The sequence below is a fragment of the Galeopterus variegatus genome, unplaced genomic scaffold (assembly GCF_000696425.1).
Source record: "Galeopterus variegatus unplaced genomic scaffold, G_variegatus-3.0.2 Scaffold1716, whole genome shotgun sequence".
Taxonomy (NCBI): Eukaryota; Metazoa; Chordata; class Mammalia; order Dermoptera; family Cynocephalidae; genus Galeopterus; species Galeopterus variegatus.
Genome location: NW_007727827.1, coordinates 161992 through 185564, shown reverse-complemented (window position 1 = coordinate 185564; position 23573 = coordinate 161992). Strand labels below are relative to the sequence as shown.

The 23573-nt window shown below is 39.1% G+C and overlaps 1 protein-coding gene across 4 annotated transcripts in view; it reads left to right on the top strand.

Annotated features, from left to right (window-relative positions):
• Positions 1–23573, top strand: part of ANKRD28 (ankyrin repeat domain 28) — a 194394-nt gene that overhangs the window by 114536 nt on the left and 56285 nt on the right. For 3 of the 4 annotated variants that reach the window (XM_008578550.1, XM_008578552.1, XM_008578551.1), the window contains exons 4-6: positions 15837–15907; positions 21667–21867; positions 23108–23195. In XM_008578550.1, the coding sequence (XP_008576772.1) occupies positions 15837–15907; positions 21667–21867; positions 23108–23195 (360 nt within the window). The remainder of the gene's footprint in view (positions 1–15836; positions 15908–21666; positions 21868–23107; positions 23196–23573) is intronic. The other variant, XM_008578553.1, reaches the window with a different exon arrangement.

Genomic DNA, 23573 nt, shown 5'->3' with positions numbered 1-23573 from the left:
GGTCTGTATGTGGGTTCTGAACCCTCGGTGGGAGCGCCACTGGGCTGGCCCTTTCCATTTTTTTATGTCCTCTTTTTTTCATCAGTGTTTTGTGTTTTCATTGTAGAGGTCTTTAAATTCTTTATTATGTTTAGGAATTGTAAATAGGAGTACTTTCTTGATTCTTTTTAAGCTAGTTTGTTCTTGGTGTATGGAAATGCTACTGATTTTTGTATGTTGATTTTTGTATCTTACAACTTTACAGAATGTATGTATCAGTTCTAAGAGTTTTTTGGTGGAATATTTAGTGTTTTCTTTATGTAAGATGTCATCTGCAAAGAGGGACAGTTTGACTTTCTCTTTTCCAATTTGGATGCCCTTTATTTCTTTCTTTTGCCAGATTTCTCTGGCTAGGATTTCTGTTACTATATTGAATAAGAGTGGTGAAAGTGGGCATCCTTGTCTTGTTCCTGGTCTTAGAGGAAAAGCTTTCAACTTTTCCCTGCTCACTATGTTTGCTGTGGTTTTGTCATATATGACTTTTACTGTGTTGAAGTATGCTCCGTCTATACCTAGTTTGTTGAGCATTTTTATCATGAAGGGATGCCGAATTTTATTGAATGCTTTTCTGCATCTATTGAGATGATCATATGGTTTTTGCCATTCATTCTGTTGATGTGATGTGATTTATTGATTTGTGGATGTTGAACCAACCTTGCATTCCTGGGATAAATCCCACTTGATGGTGGTGTATAATCTTTTTGATGTGCTGATGTATTCACTTTGCTAGTATTTGTTGAGGAGTTTTCAATCTATGTTCATCAGGGATGTGGGCTGGTAGTTTTCTTTTTTTGCTTTGTTGTTGCCTGATTTTGGTATCAGGTTGATACTGGCCTCACAGGGTGAGTATAGAAGAATTCCCTCCTTTTTTATTTTTTTGGAATAGTTTCAAAATAATTGATATTAGTTTTTCCTTAAATGTTTGTTAGAATTCAGCATTGAAGCCATTTGGTCCTGTGCTTTTCTTTGTTGGAAGACTTTTTGTTAATGACTCAATCTCATTCTCATTATTGGTCTATTCAGGTTTTCTTCTTTCTTCTCAGTTTAGTTTTAGTAGGTTATATGTGTCCAGGAATTTATCCATATCCTCTGGGTTTCCTGATTTGTTGATGTGATTCATAATAGTCTCTAATGATTCTTTGTATTTCTGTGGCATCAGTTGTACAGTCTCCTTTTTCATTTCTGGTTTTATTTATTTGGGTCTTCTTTTTTTTTTTTTTAGTTAGTCTAGGTAATGGTTTGTCATTTTTATTTATCTTTTCAGAACACCAATTTTTGTTTTGGGGGAGGAGTCGTCAGGGGAATGTACAGGACTTTCATCCCCTGGGAGAGGCTCTGGGGTGCTTGAAGGCTTTTCTGTTGTAGGCACCACTGGGCAGGGTTGCTGGGGCGGTTGGAGGGACCTTCCACCCCTTGGAGAGGTGCTCATGGACTCTGCTGAAGTGGGACAGGCAGCCGCTGGCCCTAATTGGTCAGCTTTCAGGCTCTGGAGAGTGCCTTGCATTGGGCTTCCTTTGCTTTGAGGGTGGTCTCCCTGCTGTGCTGTACTACTTGTTCCCCAGGATGCCAGGCACTGTGTGGGTTCAGGTGCCTAGGTCAAGGCTGCTTCAATGGGTCCAGCTGGTGTTGCAACACTGCAGCCCTCTGGGTGGATTGGTGGGATGTAGGTGGGCCCTAGTTATGTGGAGATGCTGGGCCATTAGCCACAGGGCAGGATACACTCTAGTGGTGGCTCTGCCCTCAGTCAGCTTGGGGGGTTACAGGGGGACTTAGTGTGAATTCCCTCTCTAGAGTAATGCGATTACATAGGCTATGGCCTGCAAGGCCTGTGAGCCTCTCTTGTAGCTAGGATTGCAGGCATCAGTGGTGGGAATGTGGGCATCTTGGGATTTCTGGCTTAACTTTTTCCGTAGTAGGTAGTCTCTGCTGGCTTCAAGCTGATCCTGGAGGGACTTTACTTCCCTTTCTATGCTGCCATCCCCATGCCTCTGGGAGTCTTCTTTACTTCTTTGCTGAATTTTAGTGTTCTCTCCTAGACATTCTCTTTTATGTGTGGTTATCTGTTGTTTTAATATTTCTTTGTGGCAGAAGCAGAACTTGATGCTTCTATCAGCCATCTTGATCCTCATGGCAAGGTTTTTATATTCTGTAGATATATTTCTCTAAAATGAAAAATAAAGAATATGAAAAGGTTGAGATCATTCTGTAGATCACATGATTCAGATTTTGATTGTGTCCAACTTCTTGCAGTGAAAAATTAGGAAATAAGGGCATTTGTATATTCTGTAATCTGTTTCTTATGTGTTTTCATTGTCAAGAATTATGAATTTATATTCTTTTTTGAAATCATAATTGCCACATTTTTCACATCATCAAGTAGTTTTTGTTTTAATTCAGTAAGAGCTTTTGGATGTCCTGTTCCTGGGTATCTTACTTATTTGAAACTGTTAACTTTTTTTTTTTTTAACTGAATGGTAGATTGGCTAGTTATAAAATTCTTGAGTCACGCTCTTTCTCTGTTTTATAGCTGTTGCTCCAGGGTCTTTTAGCACTGAGTGAAAGTCTTGGATCAAGCTGTTCTCTGCTTACCATGTCCATCTCTCCATCCTGCACACCTACCACTATGGTGATTTGCCTCTTCTGCCTAGATTGAATGCCTGTAGGATTCAATTCTTTGTCCCTGAAATTCAGTACTAACTACCCTAAGCTAAATCTACTGATTGTTTTTACTGGGACATAATATGAATGTTTACTTTTAGTTTTGAAATTTAGATTTTTTTTTCATTTATAGCTTTCATTAAATATTTGAATCTTTATATTAATAATATCTAAGTTGCATCTCCTTCATCTGTCTTTATCAGCTTTTCTCTGATTATAATTGTCTTTTTCATTTAGTTTTAGGTTATTTCCTTATGCCTATCCTACATTCATTCAACAATTTGATGAGCATGTCTGTGTATCAGGCACTGTTCTAAGTGCTGGGGGTACAGCAGTGAATAAAGTAGGTGGAGCTTATGTTTTAATGGGGGAGATATTTTTTTTTGCTCTGGATTGCTTTGGCTATGCGTGGTCTTTTGTTCCATATAAATGTCTGGATAGCTTTTTCCATCTCAGAGAAAAATGTCATTGGAATTTTGATAGGGATTGCATTGAATCTGTAGATAACTTTGGGTAATATGGACGTTTTCACAATGTTAATTCTTCCAATCCAAGAGCAAGGGATATCTTTCCATCTTCTTGTGTCCTCTTTAATTTCTCTCAACACTGGTTTGTAGTTCTCTTCATAGAGATTTTTCAAGGGTTGGGCGGGGGGTGAGGGAAGAAGACAGGATAACCACAAAAATACCTTGAACTATTTAAGTCAAGTGAACAGATATGATGTGTGGGGGGAGGGGAGGGAGTGGAGAGGAATGGGTAAAGGGCATGAAAATCAACTACAATGTACATTGAGAAGTAAAATTTTAAAAAATTTTTAAAAAGAGGAAGCATGGGGCTGGCCCGGTGGCGCACAGCTACAGTGCGCCGCTTGGGAGCGTGGCGACGCTCCCGCCAAGGGTTTGGATCCCACATACAGACTGGCCGCTCACTGGCTGAGCGAGGTGCGGGCGCAACACCGAGGGTTGCGATCCCGTTGGTGGTCCCGGTCCGGTACGGGCGCGACACTGAGGGTTGCGATCCGTTGCCAGTCACGAAAAAAGACAAAAAGGAAAAAAAAAAAAGAGGAAGCATGAATTAAAAAAAATAATGGGGGAGATAGTAGTGTAGTGACAATTGCTATGTAAAATTAAAAGAATAGTGTCACCTCTCCCCCAGGGTGATGGAGACACAAAGGATTACTCAAAGCCCATTTCTTCTGAGCAGTGAGAAGCCCCGAAGGGATTTTTCCACGAACCTTCAAGAGAGGCATTCCTCCTCAGAAAATTAACATTGAACTGGGGTCTTCTCTGAGTATTTATTCTCCAGGCTGGAAAGTTACAGAAAAGGAACATAGGTGGTTACAAAAAGAACAGTAAGATAATGTCATGGCAACAGTCATAGGTTTAGTTGCACCAAGGATATCTGCCCTTGGAGCCAGCAATTTTGCTGTGTTACAATTCTTTATCTACAACAGAGCCTTTAGCCTGGGGAAAGTTTCCTGTCTTTTGCAAGCTTAACGTTTCTATGTGTAATTTTAAAAAGTTAGGCTATACCTGAAACTACAGGGCTTTGGAAGCTAGGCCCTGTGAAATACATTTACTTTATTAATGTTAGTACACTCCACAGAATCGTATGTGGGTGGGGGGCAGTTGTTTTTTTATATTGTAGTATCAGGAAGGACTAAGTGGTAATATGACATTTGAGCAGATAACTGAAGGAAATAAGGGAGCCAGCTTCCCAGAACAGGCAGATATTGGGAGGAAATTGAGAGAACAGCAAGAACAAATGCTGTGAGGTGGTAGCATGTTTGGAGGCAAGTGAAAAGAGCAGTAGAAGATGAAGCAGAGAGGTGGCAGGGCTCCAGATCATGTGTGGCTTTGTAGGTCATGGCAAAGACTTGCTTTGCCCCTATTTTAAGTCATGCTTATTCTGTGTATTGTTGTTTCTAGGCTTTTCTCCCCAATTGTTTTATTCCCCCCCCATCTCTGCTAGCTTGCATAGTCTCTTTGCACTGTCTTATTTCTTCTTTTTTATAACTCTTCTTTGAAGTATCTCTTCAAAACTTAATTCCTCTGAAGGTGGGTATATAGAGTATACCCAAATTCATCCTCCTGTTTCTTGGGATAATTTCTTTCAACTATATTTCTCTCACTTTACCCTGCTCCATATATTTTTGCTCTAGTACTGTGCTGGATCCTTTCATATTCTCATGTATTTTTGAGGAATATTATTCTCTCCAGAACAGCTATTTGCTACAGAATAGAGTAAGGAAGGGGGCAAAAGGTGAGTATCAGTTAGCTTTGTTTCTTCAAATAGCTCTCAAACCAAATGTGTTTTCTTTCAGTCCTAGAAAAGTAACTTCCTTTAGTTGTTGATGTACTACAGGTAGTTGGGGTGGCTCAGCAGCTCCTTAGGTGAATAGGCTCTCAGGTAGTGATTTGCTGGTGATTGGCTGTTACCTTCTCTCATCTCAACTGGGTGAAAAATAAAGATGCCTCTTGTTTCCTTCTTTAGCAGCTTGTTCTTCTCTGGTGTGCAGTTAAAGTTCTGTAGGGAGCTTTTCCTGTGCATTACCCAGACAGGTCTAGATTGTCTAAAAGATTGTTAGGGGGGTTAGGACACAGACAGCAGAGAGAAAGGAACAGAAGGATAGCACACAAACACTTATTTTTAGAGGATTCAGTAGCCTTCCCAGCATCTGAAGAAGCTTCACTTGACTCATTGTCTTCCCTCATTTCAGTACATATTTCACTGTAATCAGTAGAGAATCTTCACAGTTTGGTTTGTGGTTATAACTGTTTCCTTGTGGTACTGAAGATGGTGTCTGTTCTCATTTTCTTTATATTGTGGTGACTTGTTTTAGAGTAAAACTACTTGCTCTCTTTAACTTGTAGTCCAGAATTAAAATCATTGGAAATCACATGTTTTTACATGATGCAACTCCAAGATTTGTGGATGAGGGTTATCGTTTTTGACATGGTACATGCCGTGAATCCTTTACTTCATAGAATTAGTAGCAACACTAGAGTCCACTGGAATTGATTTCATAATTATTAAGGAATGGAGTGAAATAATATCAAACAATGATTGCTTATTACATCTCAAACACTATGATAAATTTAGCCTTTTCATTTATCTCATTTTATTCTCTTAACTCTGAAGATATTATTATAGATAAGGAAATGAGACATTTAGCTTTTGCTAGTAGTACAGCTTTGAGCTGAAAGTTGAAACTTTCAAGGTTGTGTACTATTGTAGCTGAAGGTTGTACCACTAGTAAAGCTAGAACCAGAATTCAGATACAGGCAATCTGACTACAGAATCCATATTTTTAACACTCCTGTAATCTGAATCTTACTTTCTTCCCTCTACCCACCATACTGCCCCACCACCACCACCTACTTAGCATTTAGTAAAAATTTGCATGCACAGTTACTTTTATTGAAGAACTTCTGTTTTAAATATTAAATTTTCTAGCCACCTAGACACACATTTTGTTTAAGAACTATTCATTTAATGCTTACATTCAAAACCATATGTTTAGCAGTGTCTCCGACTGTCTAAATTTCTTTTTTATGTAAAGAATACAAATCATGTTGGATTAGGACCCACCCTAGTGACCTCATTTCAACTAAATTACGTCTGTAAAGACCCTATCACCATATAAGGTCACATTCTGAGGTGCTAGAGGGTAAGACTTCAACATATAAACTTGGGGGGAGACAATTCAGCCACAATAGCTGGTATCCCTAACACTCTCTTAAAACATATAATGCAGAAGCTGTTTTGGGGGGGGGGGTTGTGACTGGTAAGGGAATCATAATCCTTGGCTTAGAGTTGCCCACACCGCACTCAGCCAATGAGCTCACCGGCCATCACTATATAGGATCCAAACCTGTGCCCTCCGTGCTCCCAGTGCTGCACTCTTCCGAGTGAGCCATGGGGTCGGCCCCAGAAGCTGTTTTTTTGTTTTGTTTTTACCCCAGCATTGTAGGTAGAAAAGTGGAAGTGTATTATTTTTTGCTCATTCCACTCCCAACCTAAAAACAGAATCTGAAACTTTTGCCACTACTTTTGCTAGGCAGCCCAAGGAAAGCGTTATTTCCAGTTTGGGAAGAGGGATGAAAGTACTTGGCTCCTGGCCTAGCTCACTGGGTATGGACTATCTATCTCCTCTGCGATTTAGGATTAGAGAGGAAAATGATTCTTTTCCAAGTGGAAGTTTTGGATAATTAGTGAGGCTGTGTATAATTTTTACAAACACATGTTGCTATGGTTTGAATGTGTTCCTCAAATTTAATGTGTTGGAAACTTAATCCCCAAATTAATATATTGTTTGGATGTGGAGCCTTTGGGAGGTAATTAGAATTAGATAAGGTCATTAGGGTAGGGCCTCTGTGATGGGACTGTGGTGACTTTACAAGGACAGGAGGAGAGACCTGAGTTAGCACGCTTGCTCTGTCTCACTATATGATGCCTCCCACCATGTCATGACGTAGCAGAAGGGACCTCACCAGGTGCCTGCACGTGCTCTTGAACTTCCCATCCTCCAGAACTGTGAGCTAAATAAACTTCTATTCTAAATTACCCAGTCTGTGGTTTCCAGTTAGGAGCAGGACACAGACTAAGCCACTTATGAAAATAGAAATAACTTAAATAGTACCCTACTTTCAAATGTTTAGCCTAGATCAGAGGTTGGCACACTTTTTTTTGTTAAGGGCCCAATAGTATTTGCGGGCTATATGGACTCTCTGGCAGCTACTCAACTCTGTTGTAATGTGAAAGGTATGTACTTAAATAAATAGACATAGCTGTGTTCCTGTAAATCTTTACAAATTAGGTGACTGGCAGCCTTTGGGCCATAGTTTGAAGACCCCTGGCATAGATATAAAGATCCTACCTTATCTATTTAATGTAAAATAGAGTAGGGTGTCTTAGTCTGTTTGGGTTGTTATAACAATACCATAGACTGGGTGACTTATAAACAGTAGAAATTTATTTCTCTCAGTCCTGGAGGCTAAGAAATCCAAGATCATAGCACCAACAGATTTTGTGTTTGGTGTGGGCCCACTTCTTTGTTCACAGACAGCATTCTTTTCACTATAACCTCACATAACAGAAGGGTTGAGGGAGCTCTCTAGTCTTTTATAAGGGCACTAATCCCATTCATGAGGGCTCTGCCATCATGACCTAGTCACTTCCCAAAGGCCCCACCTCCTAGTACCATCACATTGGGGTTAGGATTTCAACATATGATTTAAGGGGGAACACAATTCAACAAGGTATTTAATAAATATAAAATAATTTGTTCTGAGTGTTTGAAAATAGGATATGTTATGACTGGAAATGGATCATGAGGATCGGTTAGCACAATCCCTTATTTTACAGGTAATTGAGGTTCAAAAATTGAAGACTTTGGGGCCAGCCCGGTGGCGCACTGCTACAGTGCGCCGCTTGGGAGCGCGGCGGCGCTCCTGCCGAGGGTTCGGATCCCACATACAGACCGGTTCCCGCTCACTGGCTGAGTGAGGTGCAGGCGCAGCACCAAGGGTTGCGATCCCGTTGCCGGTCCTGGTCTGGTACGGGTGCAACACTGAGGGTTGCGATCCGTTGCCGGACACGAAAAAAGACCCAAGAAAAAGGGGAAAAAAAAAAAATTGAAGACTTTGCAGAACTTGGTGACTGATTAGATTAGGGAGAAAACAGGTGGACTGGTTATCTTGCAGAATGAGACCTAGGGTCAAATGGGATATTCCTGATTTGAGTTGCTGACTGTAGAACTCACTTCATGGAAATAGTGCCCTGTGTTGTTTAAACCTAGGGCCTATTATCACCCCCACCTTCCCTCTCCCCACCCCACCCCCCAACACACACAGCATTGGAGGCAGGGATCATGATTAACAAAATGAAGATCCAGGGAACAGCCCGAGGTCACACAGCCTCATGGTTACAGAGCCACTATTAGATCACAAGTCTCTCCTGCTCCTGGGTTCCTTCCACTAACCCCCGATTGTCTCTTCAGCTGCATCGCTGTCTGGAGCCCAAAATAGACTGATGTAAGTAAATTAGGTTGTTTTTGTTTTTTAATTACTTTCTGGTTTATCTCCAAATAGCTAGACATTTAATTTTGGAAATCTACCATAAGTAATTTTTTCTTTAAAAAAAAAAAAAAAAATGTTGGAGGAGATCCAATCAAGATGGCGGAGTAGATGGTTCACAGCATCACTCTCTCCCACAAATCAACCAATTTACAGCTATAAAAATGTAACATCAGCCAAGCCAGGGCTGCTGGAGCTCATGGGAAGAGGAGGAGAGACCTATGGAGTTCATGAAGGCAGGAGAAACTACGATGAGAGAAAGAAAAAGCTGCTCTAAGCATTTCGGGCCGTGGCTGCTTTAAGGCTGGAGCTGATGAGCACATGGAGCAGGAGGCGGCAGAAACCGCAGCTGTGCCCTTCAGATAGAGTTACTTGGAGATGGCAGGAGAGAAGAGGGCCTTGGTGGCCCCCAGGAGAGCAAGACCATTAATAGGGTTCACGTGGACCCACGCAGGAGCGAGGAGACAGAACTGGAAAAAGGGAACCATTCAGAGGCCGGTGAGTCATCACAAGGGACCAGTGCAGGGCCCATCCCATGGTAAGTGTTTGCAGCATGGGCGGTGGGGAAGACAGGCCCACCAGGGGAACACTGGGGCACAGCAAGGACAGCTGATGCTGATCTGCCCCCCAATCAGCACAGGACCACTCAGAGGAGACTGGTTGGGAATACAGAATTGCATGGGGTGCAATTTGATGAAAAAACTCTGGCCCAGATCAGAGATTCTACAGAACACAGATCCACCGGGTCTCTGGAGAACGGGAAGTACCTACAAGGTCAACCATTAAACCCTGAGCTGCACAAAAAGCCTTCCCTAGGGAAATAGCAGCAAAGTAGCAATTTAAACAACCACACAGCTCAAGTACTGGTTCCCACAGGAAGTTCCCCTGTGTTAGAAGCAAAGGACAAAAAATTAGTTCCAAGCCAGGCACACCACCAGCACCTTGGGGCCTGCCTGGGAACTGGAGGCTTGGATCTGGGGACTGGACCCCACTCCCACTTTCAGGCAAACTGCACCAGTGTGTCGGGGCCAGCCTGGGGACCTAAAGCATGGAGAAGAGGACTGGACTCCCCCTCACACAACCAGGCACATCACACCAGCACCTCAGAGCCCACCGGGGGACCCAGGGTATGGAGAAGGGGACTGGACCTCTCTCCCACAACCAGGCACACTGAGCCATCGCCTCAGGGCCCACCCAGAGACCTGAGGTATGGAGTTGGGGACTGGAACTCTCTCCCACAACCAGGCACACTGCACCATGCCTCAGGGCCTGCCCGGGGACCTGAGGCATGAAGAAGGGGACTGGACCTCTCTCCCACAACCAGGCACAAAAAGCTAGCACCTTGGGGCCCACCCACGGTCCTGGGGCATCGAGAAGGGGACCAGACCACCTTCCCACAACCACACACACCATGCCAGCACCTTGGGGCCTGCCCGGGGACCTGCCTGAGGCAAGGAGAAGGGGACTGGACCCCTCTCCCACAACCAGGCACACGGCGTCAATGCTTTGGGCTCTGCCCAAGGACCAGAGGCATGGAGAAGGGGACCAAACACACCCCACAACCAGGCATACTGCCAGTGCCAAGGAGCATGCCAAAAAGAGCAACCCCATGTGGGTGGCCCACCACAGCCACCACAATAATCATGGCTGCCGCAAAAGCGGCTAGACACCGCAGCCACCACACAGATGGTCCACCAACCACTGGAGTGCATTCACACAAGAAAAGTCACCAGCAGAGACAAAGAAAAGAAGAGGATGTCTCTTTACACAAAACCCATTTCAGAGTGACAGAAGAAGCATCTGCTGTGTGATAATATTGGGAGACCTGATCACATCTCTCAGCATTGGACAGATCATCTAGGCAACAAGTTAACAGAGTAACCATTATTCTTTCAGAAGGAGAGAAGAAATCTAGGGCAATTAAAGGGGGAAGGGGAAGGAAATGGGGGAAGGGGAGAGGTTGGACAAGGGCATAAATAATAATTATGATTTGTAACAATATCTATGCTAGTAATACTGATTTAATCAACATATCTTAATGTTCAACCCCAAAAATATGTATAATTGATTTTGATTCAATAAATAAAATAAATTATTTTTTTAAAAAACTACTGTTTCAGAGTACAATTTTTATGTGGGTGATTTATTAAATGAAAAGGGTGGGTGGGAGGAAGCTGGTTACCTGAATTTTTGTATAGAATCCAACTGGTATAAAATGGATACAACCTCTTTAGGTTATCCTGCAGTTGATATTTGCTTGTTTGTGGTGTTATTGCATTTAATGTCAGAAATCCAACCACATCTCTATCTTGGAAAGGTGAATCCAAATTCAGATTTTATATGTGAGTATAGGCTCTGGCTGCTTATTTATCTTAAGGGAATATTCAGTTGATATACATAAATTTGTGGGGGGAAGGGAAGTCTAGTAAGGAAAATATTGATTATGCAATTGGATGTAATCATTTTGTATTTAATGAGATGTGCTCCTGGCACATAAGAGGTTTTCTATTAATATTGGTTTGCAATAGTCATCCAAGACATCTTTCTTAAATTGCTATCTTTATTGTCTTTAGTTTTCTTAGTAATGCTTTTTCCTACCACCTCAGGGTCTACGAGTAACCTAACATTAACAGTTAAGATGGGACTGCTGTTTTATATTCTTATCTGTTTTAGTGACTAGAGGGGCTGGCCAGTTAGCTCAGTTGTTAGAGCATGCTGCTGATAACCAAGATCCAGGGTACAATCTTTGTACTGGCCAGCACTGCACCCCAGCTTCCCAGAAAATAATCTTGATGACTTAAGGTCATCCTGATAAATTACAAATATTATCCTCTACCATGTATAGAGCATGTGATGATGCCACCACAGGCTGTTACATTTGGTTTTATTTCTCTGTATGAAGACTTTTGTGTTTCAAGTGGGTATGATTTCTTATTTTTTTCCCATTTCCCCTAGCTCCATCCTCATTGTTAGCCTTTGTGGCTAGTTTTGATTTTTTTGTTTTGTTTTGTTTTTGTTTTGTTTTTTTGAAAGATGACCAGTAAGGGGATCTTAACCCTTGACTTGGTGTTGTCATCACCATGCTCTCCCAAGTGAGCTAACCGGCCATCCCTATATAGGGATCCGAACCCGTGGCCTTGGTGTTATCAGCACCACACTCTCCCAAGTGAGCCACGGGCCGGCCCTTGTGGCTAGTTTTCTATACAACAACTAGCCGTTGGACTAGTTAACTGTACTCTAGAAATGTTTTTCCTTATTGGAATGACTTTGTAGTTTAATGTGTATATGAATATGTAGCAAACTTTGGAATGGCCTATGTAGAACTGAAGTCTGTTTACCTTCAGAGAGTTCACTGAGATGGGCTCTGAGAATCTAAACCATTTTAAAGTGTGCTGCCATTTTTGTTGCTCTTATACTGTTTTCTCTTTTACAAGAACATGGCCAACTGCTGCTCTTGTAGTGTGCATTGCTGTGTCATATTTGTTACTATGTAAACCACATACTAATTAATGTGGACAGGAGAGGTATGTGTTTCATTGGTGCCGTCAGATAGCCCCACCATTTCTCATATAGTTGACCTTTATTTTGCAAGGAATTAAAACATTTGATTAATGCTATTAGAAGAACACATGATTTAACAAAAGGAATTAAAACATTTGATTAATGCTATTAGAAGAACACATGATTTAACAAAAGATGAGTGTCTTCTGAGAAAGATTATGATCAGAGGTCTAAAATCCCATTGTGCTGATTTTCCTGCAGATAAGTATCTTTAGAATCAAAAGAATAAGCCAAATTTTTTACCAAATTGTCTATTAGTAATAAATAGCAGTGTGATATGTCCTCAGTCAACCATTGTAGATTCTTTATAGTCACTTATGTGTTTTGATAAATTAACTTTGATTATGTTATTACAAGTAAAAAGAAAGGCTGATTAATTATAACTTAAAATGACAGAATGAGGTCAGCAGAGTTTTTTTTTTTACTTTGTTTTACCAATTGCACCATTAAAATTAGATATACAAAAGAAAGAAAAAACTATATTTACCCTGTTCCTAGTTACTTCCCTATTTTTTTTTCTTTGCACTTCAAGCCAAATTCTTGGCACGTATTCTGTAATCACTCCTTTTATTCCCTCTTAAATATAGGTCTTTTTTTTTTTTTTTTTTCTTTTTTGTCTTTTTCCGTGTCCGGCAACGGATTGCAACCCTCAGTGTCGCCCCCGTACCGGACCAGGACCAGCAACGGGATCGCAACCCTCGGTGTTGCTCCCGCGCCTCGCTCAGCCAGTGAGCGGGAACCGGTCTGTATGTGGGATCCGAACCCTCGGCGGGAGCGCCGCCGCGCTTCCCAAGTGGCGCACTATAGCAGTGCGCCACCGGGCCGGCCCCAATATAGGTCATTTTTGAATAGGCAGTAATTCAATTTTGTTAAAAAAAATTACGCATTCACTCTGTATACATAATAAATATTCATAAATATTTAAGGTTGCACAGTATGCAGTGAAGTTGCCCTTTGATCCCAGTCCCCCACATGCCCAGTTTTCAGTGTACCCCACCACCAACACAAATATATAGTCATCTACTCTTGTTAATGTCTTAGCATTCCTCTAGAGTTTCTTTATGCATGTAAAGCAAATACAGTAGTTCCCCCTTGTCCTCAGGATATATGTTCAAAGACCCCCAGTGGATACCTGAAACTGCAGGTAGTGCTGAACCCTATATAAACTATACACTAATTTCTTTTTCCTCTTCCTGATTTCACAGATAGAAGATTCATTTTTACCATAGATCTTAGCAACCTCAGCATGTGATTTTTTTTTTCTTTCCTTACTAAGTTGAGAACTTAACCTTTTCACTTAAAGGAAGCATTTCACGCTTCTTTTGGCACATTCAAATTGCCAGGATCACTACTCTTGCGTTTTAGAGTTGTTATTAAGTAAAATAAGTGTTACTTGAATACAGGCACTGTGATACCACGGCAGTTGATCTGATAATGGGGACAATACTAAGTGACTAATGAGGGGGGAGTGTCTAGAGCATCTACAGTATGCATACAGGACAAAGGGATGATTCATGTCCTGGGCTGGACAGGGCTTGCCGTGCCAGCTGTCATCACATTACTCAGAATGATGTGCAATTTAAAACTTATGAATTGTTTATTTCTGGAATTTTTCATTTAGTATTTTTGGACTGCAGTTGACCACAGGTAACTGAAACTACAGATAAGGGGGGACTAATGTATGAAGATAGGTAGTTATTTCTTTTTCTACATAAAGGTTAAACACATTATTTGTACAGTTACTGCTTTTATCACTTTTTATTTCTCAGATCTTAATCAGCACATAGCCTGCTCGCTTTTTGTGACAGCCACATTCTACAAAGGGTCTTCAAAAAGCTTATGGAAAGATTCATATATTATCTTTTAATTTAATTCCATGAAATTTTTGAAGTACCCTCCTCATATTCTCTTGTTCATTAATACCTTGAGTCAGACTTCTGAAGGCCACTTATAAGACCTCATTCTTCTTGCCTTTGTTGATCCAGTATACTGTCTCTTCTCAGTGTCTGTGTCAATACGCAAGAAGGCCCACTTTACAAAAGTCAGGCAGTCCATGCTTTAGCCATCTTGGTCCCCACAGTGCCTGGCAGACAGTTGCCCAAATGTTTATTACATGAATATACCACTCTTGACTGTTCTCTGTTTTGCTCACTCCCTTTCCTTCTCCCAAAGCCTAACTGAGCATTCTTAAAAGCTCCCTTATTGGCTCTGGATTCTTTTGTGTCCTCGCTGTCATTGCCTGCAGAGAATGCAGGTTACTCTCAGAATTTCAACTGCTGTATTTGTGGATGTTTCCTACACCCCCATTTCATTTTATTTTATCTCATGTTCAAGGGTTTTAAATCTACCTCTAACATATCTATGCTGTGTGTACTAGGTATGTTTATTCTGTGTCAATCTTTGTAACAAGGTATTATGAAACCTGTTTTATAGGTGACGAAACTTAGGTTCAGAGGGATCACACAGATAGGACCCATAGCTAGTAATTATTGGAGCCACAACATGAAGTCACTGCACTTGATTATCTCCCTGACCCTCACACTCAAAATACAGAATTACTGTAAGCATTAGGAGGTATGAGTTCTAGCCTTGGTTCTGCTATAGTTTACTCTGATATTGGGCTATTTGCTGTACCTCTACTTTATAATCTAGAAAATAAGGAGTTAGTTAGGATTTAGGATATAAATCTAGGCTTACAAGAAAGGATCTGTCAGCCAGCTCCTCTATATTTCCAAGAATCAAAGCTGTTTTTTCTCTTCTTAGGTATAGAGTGATCCTGCCATGTGCTACTTCTATTTGCTTGGGACATGGGTACCAAATTAGTGGATTTTATGTGGGAGGTAGACTTTTCCCCCCTTCAAATTATGTAATACACTTCTGTTGTACTACATTTGTTTGCATTCTGTTAGGAATAATTTTTGTCCATTGACTTAATGATTTTTAAACAGTCGTACTGTATGTAGTTGATTTTCTTTTTTAATCTTTTGGTAACTCAGAAAGACATGTGGATTGGTTCATCTCTTTCTCATTTTTTTTTAAATGTCCATTTTATGTAATAACTTGACTGTGTTTTTAACAATAGCAGCTGAACTATTTTTATATTGTTATTACTTTATGACATGATACATTCATTAGTAAAGAAAGGATGACTTTGGAATAGTCTGTGTTTTGTCTCTGAATACTCTTATGTTCATTTATTTAAGTATTTGAGTTTTTAAACACACATTCTAAAGTGGGATCTAATTTTTACCTTGGATATGCTCTGTATAAAGGTGACTTTTTTAGCCTATATATAAAATGATGTTTATTTTCTTTTTAATAGAGCTAATACCTTATTCAATAATTACATCAATTTAAAAGCATAGTTTTATTTTGTAATATAAAGGTACTTTTTCAGTAGTTATTTATCCAATTTGGACTATATATAATTATTATTTCAGGAGATTTATTTAAAATATTTTATGTAAAATATTTCAATTTATTTTTTTCTTCTTGTTGCAGGAGCTAGAGTTAATGCCAAAGACAGCAAATGGTTGACACCTTTACACAGAGCAGTTGCATCTTGTAGTGAGGTATGAAATTTCTCTTAGTAAATATATTGTATATAAAAACATTAAGTAGGCCTGCTTATGAGTCCATATTCAAATTCTGTGTTTTCAAAAGAAGGAAAAAGCTACTGAAACATGTAGACTGGTCATTTTACTTTAGAATTTGTACAAACCAAGTTAAGTTTTTCATTTCTCCTTTTGTATATAAGGCCTGTCAAAGAGTCTGAAGTAGTAGAAAGTACTTCATCTGTCCCTTCTATAAAGTATTTTTCTATCTTACATAATCCTTCTCTGAGCTTTTCTCCACGGATTCACGATAGCCTGTTGCAAAGGTTCTGCTGATTGTGATCAAGAAATAATTTCATCAGTATATAATGATTAACTGAAATATTGTTTAAACAATGAAATTAGTTTCAAAAATATTACTTGATTGCACATTTTACCAGTTCTAAGTATATAACCTTAAAATATTGTTTACAGCCCTAAATATTTGCTTGTCAAGATAACTGACATTTTTAGAGAACATTAATTATTTGCAAAGTATCTTTTATATTTTTTATATCTTCTAGTCCTCATGACATTTTTGTAGGGTGGATATTTTGAGGAAACTGTGTAATGATTTGCCAGAAACTACCTGGCTATTGAATGGTAGAGATGGAACAAAAACCTGGACCTCCATTTTCTCTGTCATTGTACTGCCTTTATAAAGTGTAGTGGGTGCTTTTCTAAAATGCATTGTGCCCAGAACACTCTTACCTACCTTAAGATAGTTGTTGCTTGTTGCACATTTTTTAAAAAAATTTAAAGTATCAAGGTATGTGGGGCTGGCCAGTTAGCTCAGTTGGTTAGAGCATGGTGCTGATAACACCAAGGTTCAGGGTTCTATCCCTATTGCCAGCCAGCCACCCCCCCAAAAATAAAATAAAAGTATGTGATTGTATAAGTTAATGGTAGTTCAGTGTTTCTTTAGTTATTCAAATTGTGAGAGAAGAAAGGAATTCCTAAGCGTAGCTACTGCTCCTTCTCTCCATCATGGGACCAGGTAGTTCTGGAAAAGGAAAGGCAATTCTAACTAGTACCTCAGGAGAAACTGGGGGAGCTCCTGCCTCTTTATGCTTCTTTGTATTTCTCATTGTGAGCTGCAGTCTTAAACCCAGAACAAGACCTGGGCAAATGAAGAGAAATAGAAGGAAAAAGTGACTGGGGAAGGTTTACAAACCCTGCAATGTGACAGAGACAGTCTGTTAGCTGTTTAGCCTGCTAGTTAGGAAAAGGAGAACAATGAGTCCACTTGAACACAAAACCTAACTCCCATGTGGGTCTTCGATGTGCTGTAGTTGATGAACTTACCTTATCGAACTTATATTTGGAGAAACTAGCTTTTTAGCTGTGTAATGTTGGACAAATCTGGGAGTTATGAAAACCTAAGATATTATAGCCAAAATACTTTGAATTCTGAAATTCCATGTTATCATTTATTTTGTGGTTAACCCTTCATAAAGATGTCTCTTTAAATAAAAGCAGTTAAGGAAGATAAATATTACTATTATTGGAACCTATTAATGTCAGTCATACTTACCCATTTTTCAGTATGATTCCTGGGAATATGGCTATTAAATTTAATGTAGTTTTACGAGATTAAATCATCAGAAGGTACACTTTGTATATTTGCAGAGACAGTAAAACAGACCAGAAATGCTTCAAAAATTAACGTTAGAGGAAGATGGCAGGTTCTTCCTAGAGACTTGACTCCTGATTTTTAAAAACTGTGTACTCAGCCTGAACTTAAGGGCAAGCTGTAGGTTATAAAACAGTGATCCTAATAAATTTCTTAAGTCTGCTCTTCAGTCTGAAATTTACTGGGCTGTATAGTATCAATACTCTTTTGCAGAATTATGGGAAACAGCTATATAATGTGGCCATTCCATGAAAATATAACTTCTGTATACACTGAGTATCATTTTTCTTTTGAAAAGAAAATCTTGTAAGTAGCAAAACTGCTAGAAAACCTAGCCAAGAGTATCAGTTTCACCAGTGTTCTTTTAATGATTTCCATTACATCCTGAGAGCAAAGAGATCTATACTTATTTCATTTAATAGAAAACATAGCTGTGACCACAGAGGGGTTTGTAAAGAGAGGGGTCTCTCTAAGGCAAAATTTTATGGTTTTGGTTTATGGTTTTGTGATACCATGACAGAACTAAACCCTATGCAAGACAATTGAAGTGATTACTTTCTAAATTCTCCGAAGGACATACATGATGATTGGTGCATAGGAGAGAAGTTAATTTATCACATACAGTAATGCATTAGGGCTTAATTCCCTCACTGAACCTGGGTTGAGAAAGACTGCTTCATGTTAAATATCGTGTACTCTTCAGTTCCCCTTCGGTGACGTGGTTTCCATACACCTCCTCCTACTGGCTGGCTGCCTCAATCTGTCTCCACTGCTCTGATTTGTAACTATCATTTTTTTTTTTCCCTTTTTTACTGACCGGTAATGGGATCGCAACCCTCGGTGTTGTGCCCGCACCGCGCTCAGCCAGTGAGCGGGAACCGGTCTCCACATCGGCGGGAGCGCCGCCGCGCTCCCAAGCTGCGCACTTCTCCAGTGCGCCACCAGGCCGGCCCAGTAACTATCATTTTTCAAGAGTAGTATACTGTTCAACTCTCTGTAAGTGCCGTGTATTCTTCTGAATATTTCTGAGTATTAGGGTTTTTTGGGGTTTTTTTTTTTTTTTTTTTTTTTTTTTTTTTTTTTTTTTTCCGTGTCCGGCAACGGATTGCAACCCTCAGTGTTGCCCCCGTACCGGACCAGGGACCGGCAATGGGATTGCAAACCTCGGTGTTGCTCCCACGCCTCGCTCAGCCAGTGAGCGGGAGCCGGTCTGTATGTGGGATCCGAACCCTCGGGCGGCAGTGCTGCCGCGCCTCCTAAGCGGCGCACTATCCAGTGCGCCACTGGGCCGGCCCGTTTTTTGGGGTTTTAAAAATTTTTTTATTTGTGTGTTTCAAGAAGCCACATCACACTGCTTGATCCTCTGGCAGAGTTGCACAATTTATCTTTTTTAACCCAATCAGGAATTAGGTTTTAGTTCTATCAAGATAACTAAGCTTAAATTTTATCACATGAAATATCAGTGTTCCATCCAAACTTAGTGTTTATTTTACAGTGCGTTAGCCCTTCTTCTGTGCCTTCCTTCAAATCAGTGGTAAGAACGGCTAAAAAGGCAGAACCAAAGAGACAACCAGTGCCAGGAAGCCTCTTATAGATTGACACAAGATATTAATAAATACCCTTTGAGTACAATTGTTTAACCTTTTGTCTTCAACCCATATTTCATAATCTTATTTGATGTCATGAGTATTTATTTAGCTTTTTTTTTTTTTAGTCATGGCACACTGGGAGCATTTTTTACACATGTCCATCAGTAACTAAAAAACTGGAATTGAGGTTACAAATAGGAGTATTTGTTGTTAGTGAAACCATCTATACTCTTGGTTATCCCCATGTTGTTTTCTATGTTTATAATACGCTGATAATATGATCTAGAGTTATACTAGGATATGACAGGCTGTTTGGTTTGTAGTTCTAGAAAATCACCTTTTTTTTTTCTTAACTAAAATTTCTAAAGTCTTTTTTTTTTTCATCTTACTCTGAGTAGTAAATTGTGGACCTAGGATTCAAACCTTGATCTGTCTTGATTCTGGAGTCTTAGGTGTTGGACCGATAGCCTTCTTTAGATGCCATCTTAACTACCCTCACCTACCATGAACTGTATTTATTCTTGCTTTTCAGTGAAACAAAAGAATAGTTTTGATTTTCCTATTTTTGCTAAAAATTCTTTCCAGATTTTCAGAAGCTTTAATGTTTGTATTGTGAATTCCAGAGTGGGAATGGACAAGGCAAGGCTGGCATCTCTGACATGCTGTGTTTGCCCACTTTATCCATGAAGAAATGAAGAAATTATAAATTCTTCATTTTATTTTAAATTATTTTCTAGTATATTTACTAACATGCCTACTAACATTTCCCAGTATAATGTTAGTTTTATCCCCTCTGTCACTGTATATCCTTCTCAGAGGGTGGGGATGGGGAATCCTGATGGTATTTGTACCTTGTTTTCCATAATTTTGAGTACATATTCCTCTATGTATCTTTTCTGTATTTATCTTTAATAGAAATATAATTTATAATAAATGCACAGATTTTAAGTGTACACTCTTAAGTTCTGACAAATATATATAGCTATGTAACCTTATCCCAATCAAGACATAGATTTCCATTACCCTAGCAAGTTCCCTCATGTCCCTTTTTAGTCAGTCCTCATCATTCCCGGAGGCAACCACTGTTCTTGATTTCTCTCACCAGAGTAATTTTCCCTGCTATAGAACTTTATAGAAATGGAATCATACAATATGTATTTTTGTGTCTTGTCTTCTTTTATTCACCATAACATTTTTGAGATTCATCCGTGTTGTTGCATGCATTATTGGTACATTGCTTGTTATCGCTGAGTAGTATCAGTGTCCAGATGTACCACAGTTTGTTTATCCATTTTCCTATTGATGAACATTCACATTTCTGGTTTTTAGCTGTTGTAAATAAAACTGCTTTGAGAGTTCTTGGATGGATCTCTTTTTTTTTTTTTTTCTTTTTCTCTTGGATTAACTGGAGTAGAATTGTGGGGTCATAGGCCTCCATGTATCTTGATTAGCTGGCTGACTTCCTTAGCAGCTTGTAGATTATTGGCATCTTTCTAGTCTTTTGCCAGCCCTCTTAAATACTTGTGCTGTTTCTCATATTTCAAATAGTTCTGATTCTTTTTTATTTCAAAGGCTGAAAAAGCTACGGGTATTCATGGAGAATAGTGTTTTGTTTAGTCTTCCTTAATACATTGTATATTTATAGCTACTTATACTTTCTAACACTTTTCACATATATTAGTTTGTTGTACCTTAGAAGAGTGGTGGGCAAGTGGTATTTCCCCTCTTCACAGATAAGAACACTGAGGATCGCTTTTTAAGACTCGAATAGTATACCTTTTAAATAATAGAATTGAGATAAGAACTCAGATTCTGTCCTGATTCTGCTCCTTTTCATTTTCTTACATAGTTTGACATTCATCTACCAAAGATAGGAATTATCACTGTAAGGAAAAAAATTTTATTGCTTAGTGTTGATGGCATACTGAATTCCTTGGAATCCTGCCATGAGTCCAGTTTATAGATGTGGTGTTGTGAGGTTTTCCATATACTTCTAGGAGATATATCCCTTTGGACAGTAAACTCTCAAATTGCCTTAACACCAGCTTTTCCACAAAAGCTTGTGTATGTCTTTTTGTTTTATTTTTAATGAGCTAGATGCTAGTAATTTTTTTATTTTGTAAAATACAGCATATATACTAATTTGGGAAATAGTGTGTTTTTAATTTTTATACATTTAACAGCAAAGAAATTAATCTACTTAATCTTCAAAGTGTAAGTTAATTATATCTTGCTATCTAGAAAAACAAGATAAGAAATGTATGTTTTTGAGGAATATTTATCAACACTCTTATTGCATATTTTGATGGGATTGTTAGGCCTTTAATGGGAAGGTAGGGAAAGGAAATGTTTTATCTTGTTGTATCTTAAGTTCAGAATATTTTGTTTTGGGAGGTAAATTCTTATTGTAGCAGGTTCTATCAAAACTTTTTTATTTTCTTCATCTATCTCTATATATATCATTTCTAAAACTCAACTCACTTGTCTTTTATAACTTTTATCTTTATATGTTTTAGGAAGCAGTTCAGGTACTTTTAAAGCATTCTGCAGATGTTAATGCTCGAGACAAAAATTGGCAAACCCCTTTACACATAGCTGCTGCTAATAAAGCTGTAAAGTGTGCTGAAGCCTTGGTACCTCTTCTGAGTAATGTAAACGTGTCTGATCGAGCAGGAAGAACTGCATTACATCATGCAGCTTTCAGTGGGCATGGTGAGGTAGGTGGCATTCAATTAGACAGTGGTTTCTCTCCTTCCATCCCTCCACCTCCCAGTTATTAATGAACTTGCCTTTTTTATCCATTAACCAGTTCATGGTAAAAGCAATCAAAAATTTCTGTCTTGCTCATTATTGTGTAATTTTGCCTCTGACGTTTTTTCATGATACAACTTTCTTGAATTTAGAGATTTCTGTAGTAAATACTGTCCATGCACTTGAATTTCATACTCAGCATGGGGTAACAAAGGAGAACGTTGCCAACTACAATATAACATGAAAAGTATGTTTTGTCATTGTGGGAAAAAATAACCTGGGAAGACAAAGCAGTTTCGTTGTTTTTACAAAACGATAGTAGCAAAGGAAGGCAGAGTTCAGAAAACATGAGAAGTCTTTAGTGAAAGAACCACAAAAAGAAAACAATTTAAGAAAACTAGTTCTTACATATCTTATACAACAAACATTGCTTATGCCAGGTGTTATCATAGTGAAAGGTGGGGTTTATGTGTACATATAAGACTTAGGGAAGAATGAAACCAAAGAACCTTTGAGGCCAACTTGTCCAGTTTTTCATTTTTGTTGCAGACACAGAAACTCAAAGAGATAAAATGACATTCCCAAGATTCCATGACTGGGAGCTGGTGGCTGCAGTGTTCTCACTGTGCTTCTCTAATTTTGCAACATAAAAAAATCCTTGCCTGAATTGCAGTTATGGTCACAAGATATGTCCCTATTTGAAATCTGGAATGCCCTTTCCAATGGAGAAAGTATTATAAATATGATTAGGCTTAATTATTATTCCTGGCATATTATGAGTTGAGACTGTGCCGTGACCTTCAGGTCTAATCATATTGTAGATACTATGTTTGTGCTTGCATTACATTTAAGACATTCTGAAATGAAAATGTACTTTACATTTTAACACTTTGGGCTATGAATAGGAATAAAACCCCTTGTTAAATATTCCAGGTTTAGACTTCCCAGATTTGTTCTTAATTGTTCATAAAATACCAGGACACAAAGTGGCATCTGAAAACAATGCTGATGCCTGAATTCAGTGAACCTTTTAAAATATTTTGTCCTGTTATGTTAAACAGCCTTCAATATTTAGTGTGGCACCTTCCTTTCTACAAGTACAGAAATTCAGTGCCAGAGAAATTGAGATGAATAGTCTTCACAAGGGCTGTTCATGAACAGTTCTACTTCTGAGTTTTAATGAAACCATGTTCACTTTTATTCCAGATGATCAAACTACTCTTGTCTAGAGGTGCCAATATTAATGCTTTTGACAAGAAAGATAGGCGTGCTATCCATTGGGCAGCATATATGGGTATGTATTTTTTTAATTTACTTTTTGACATTGTATATTTAGGAAAAGTGGTACATTTTAATTCTTGCTATTTGCATAACATTTGTCTTTTAGTATAGTGAAAAGTTATACTGTATCTGAGTTTGCTGCCCAAGTGTAAGTGTGGGGAGGGTGAGGTTTGGAGTGCTGTGGGTCCATTTCATCTAAAAGCTGCTTAAAATTAATTCTCTTTACCTTTAAAGGGAGAGACATCCCAGACACAGGCCCAGGATACATAATTTAGGGTTGATGTTTACTAAAAGGCCATTCTCATACCCGTGCTTGTTTTCATGGGATATGTAGACAATTTGGATTTCACTTTTCTTTTTTTTTTTTTTTTTTTTTTTTTTTTTTTTTTTT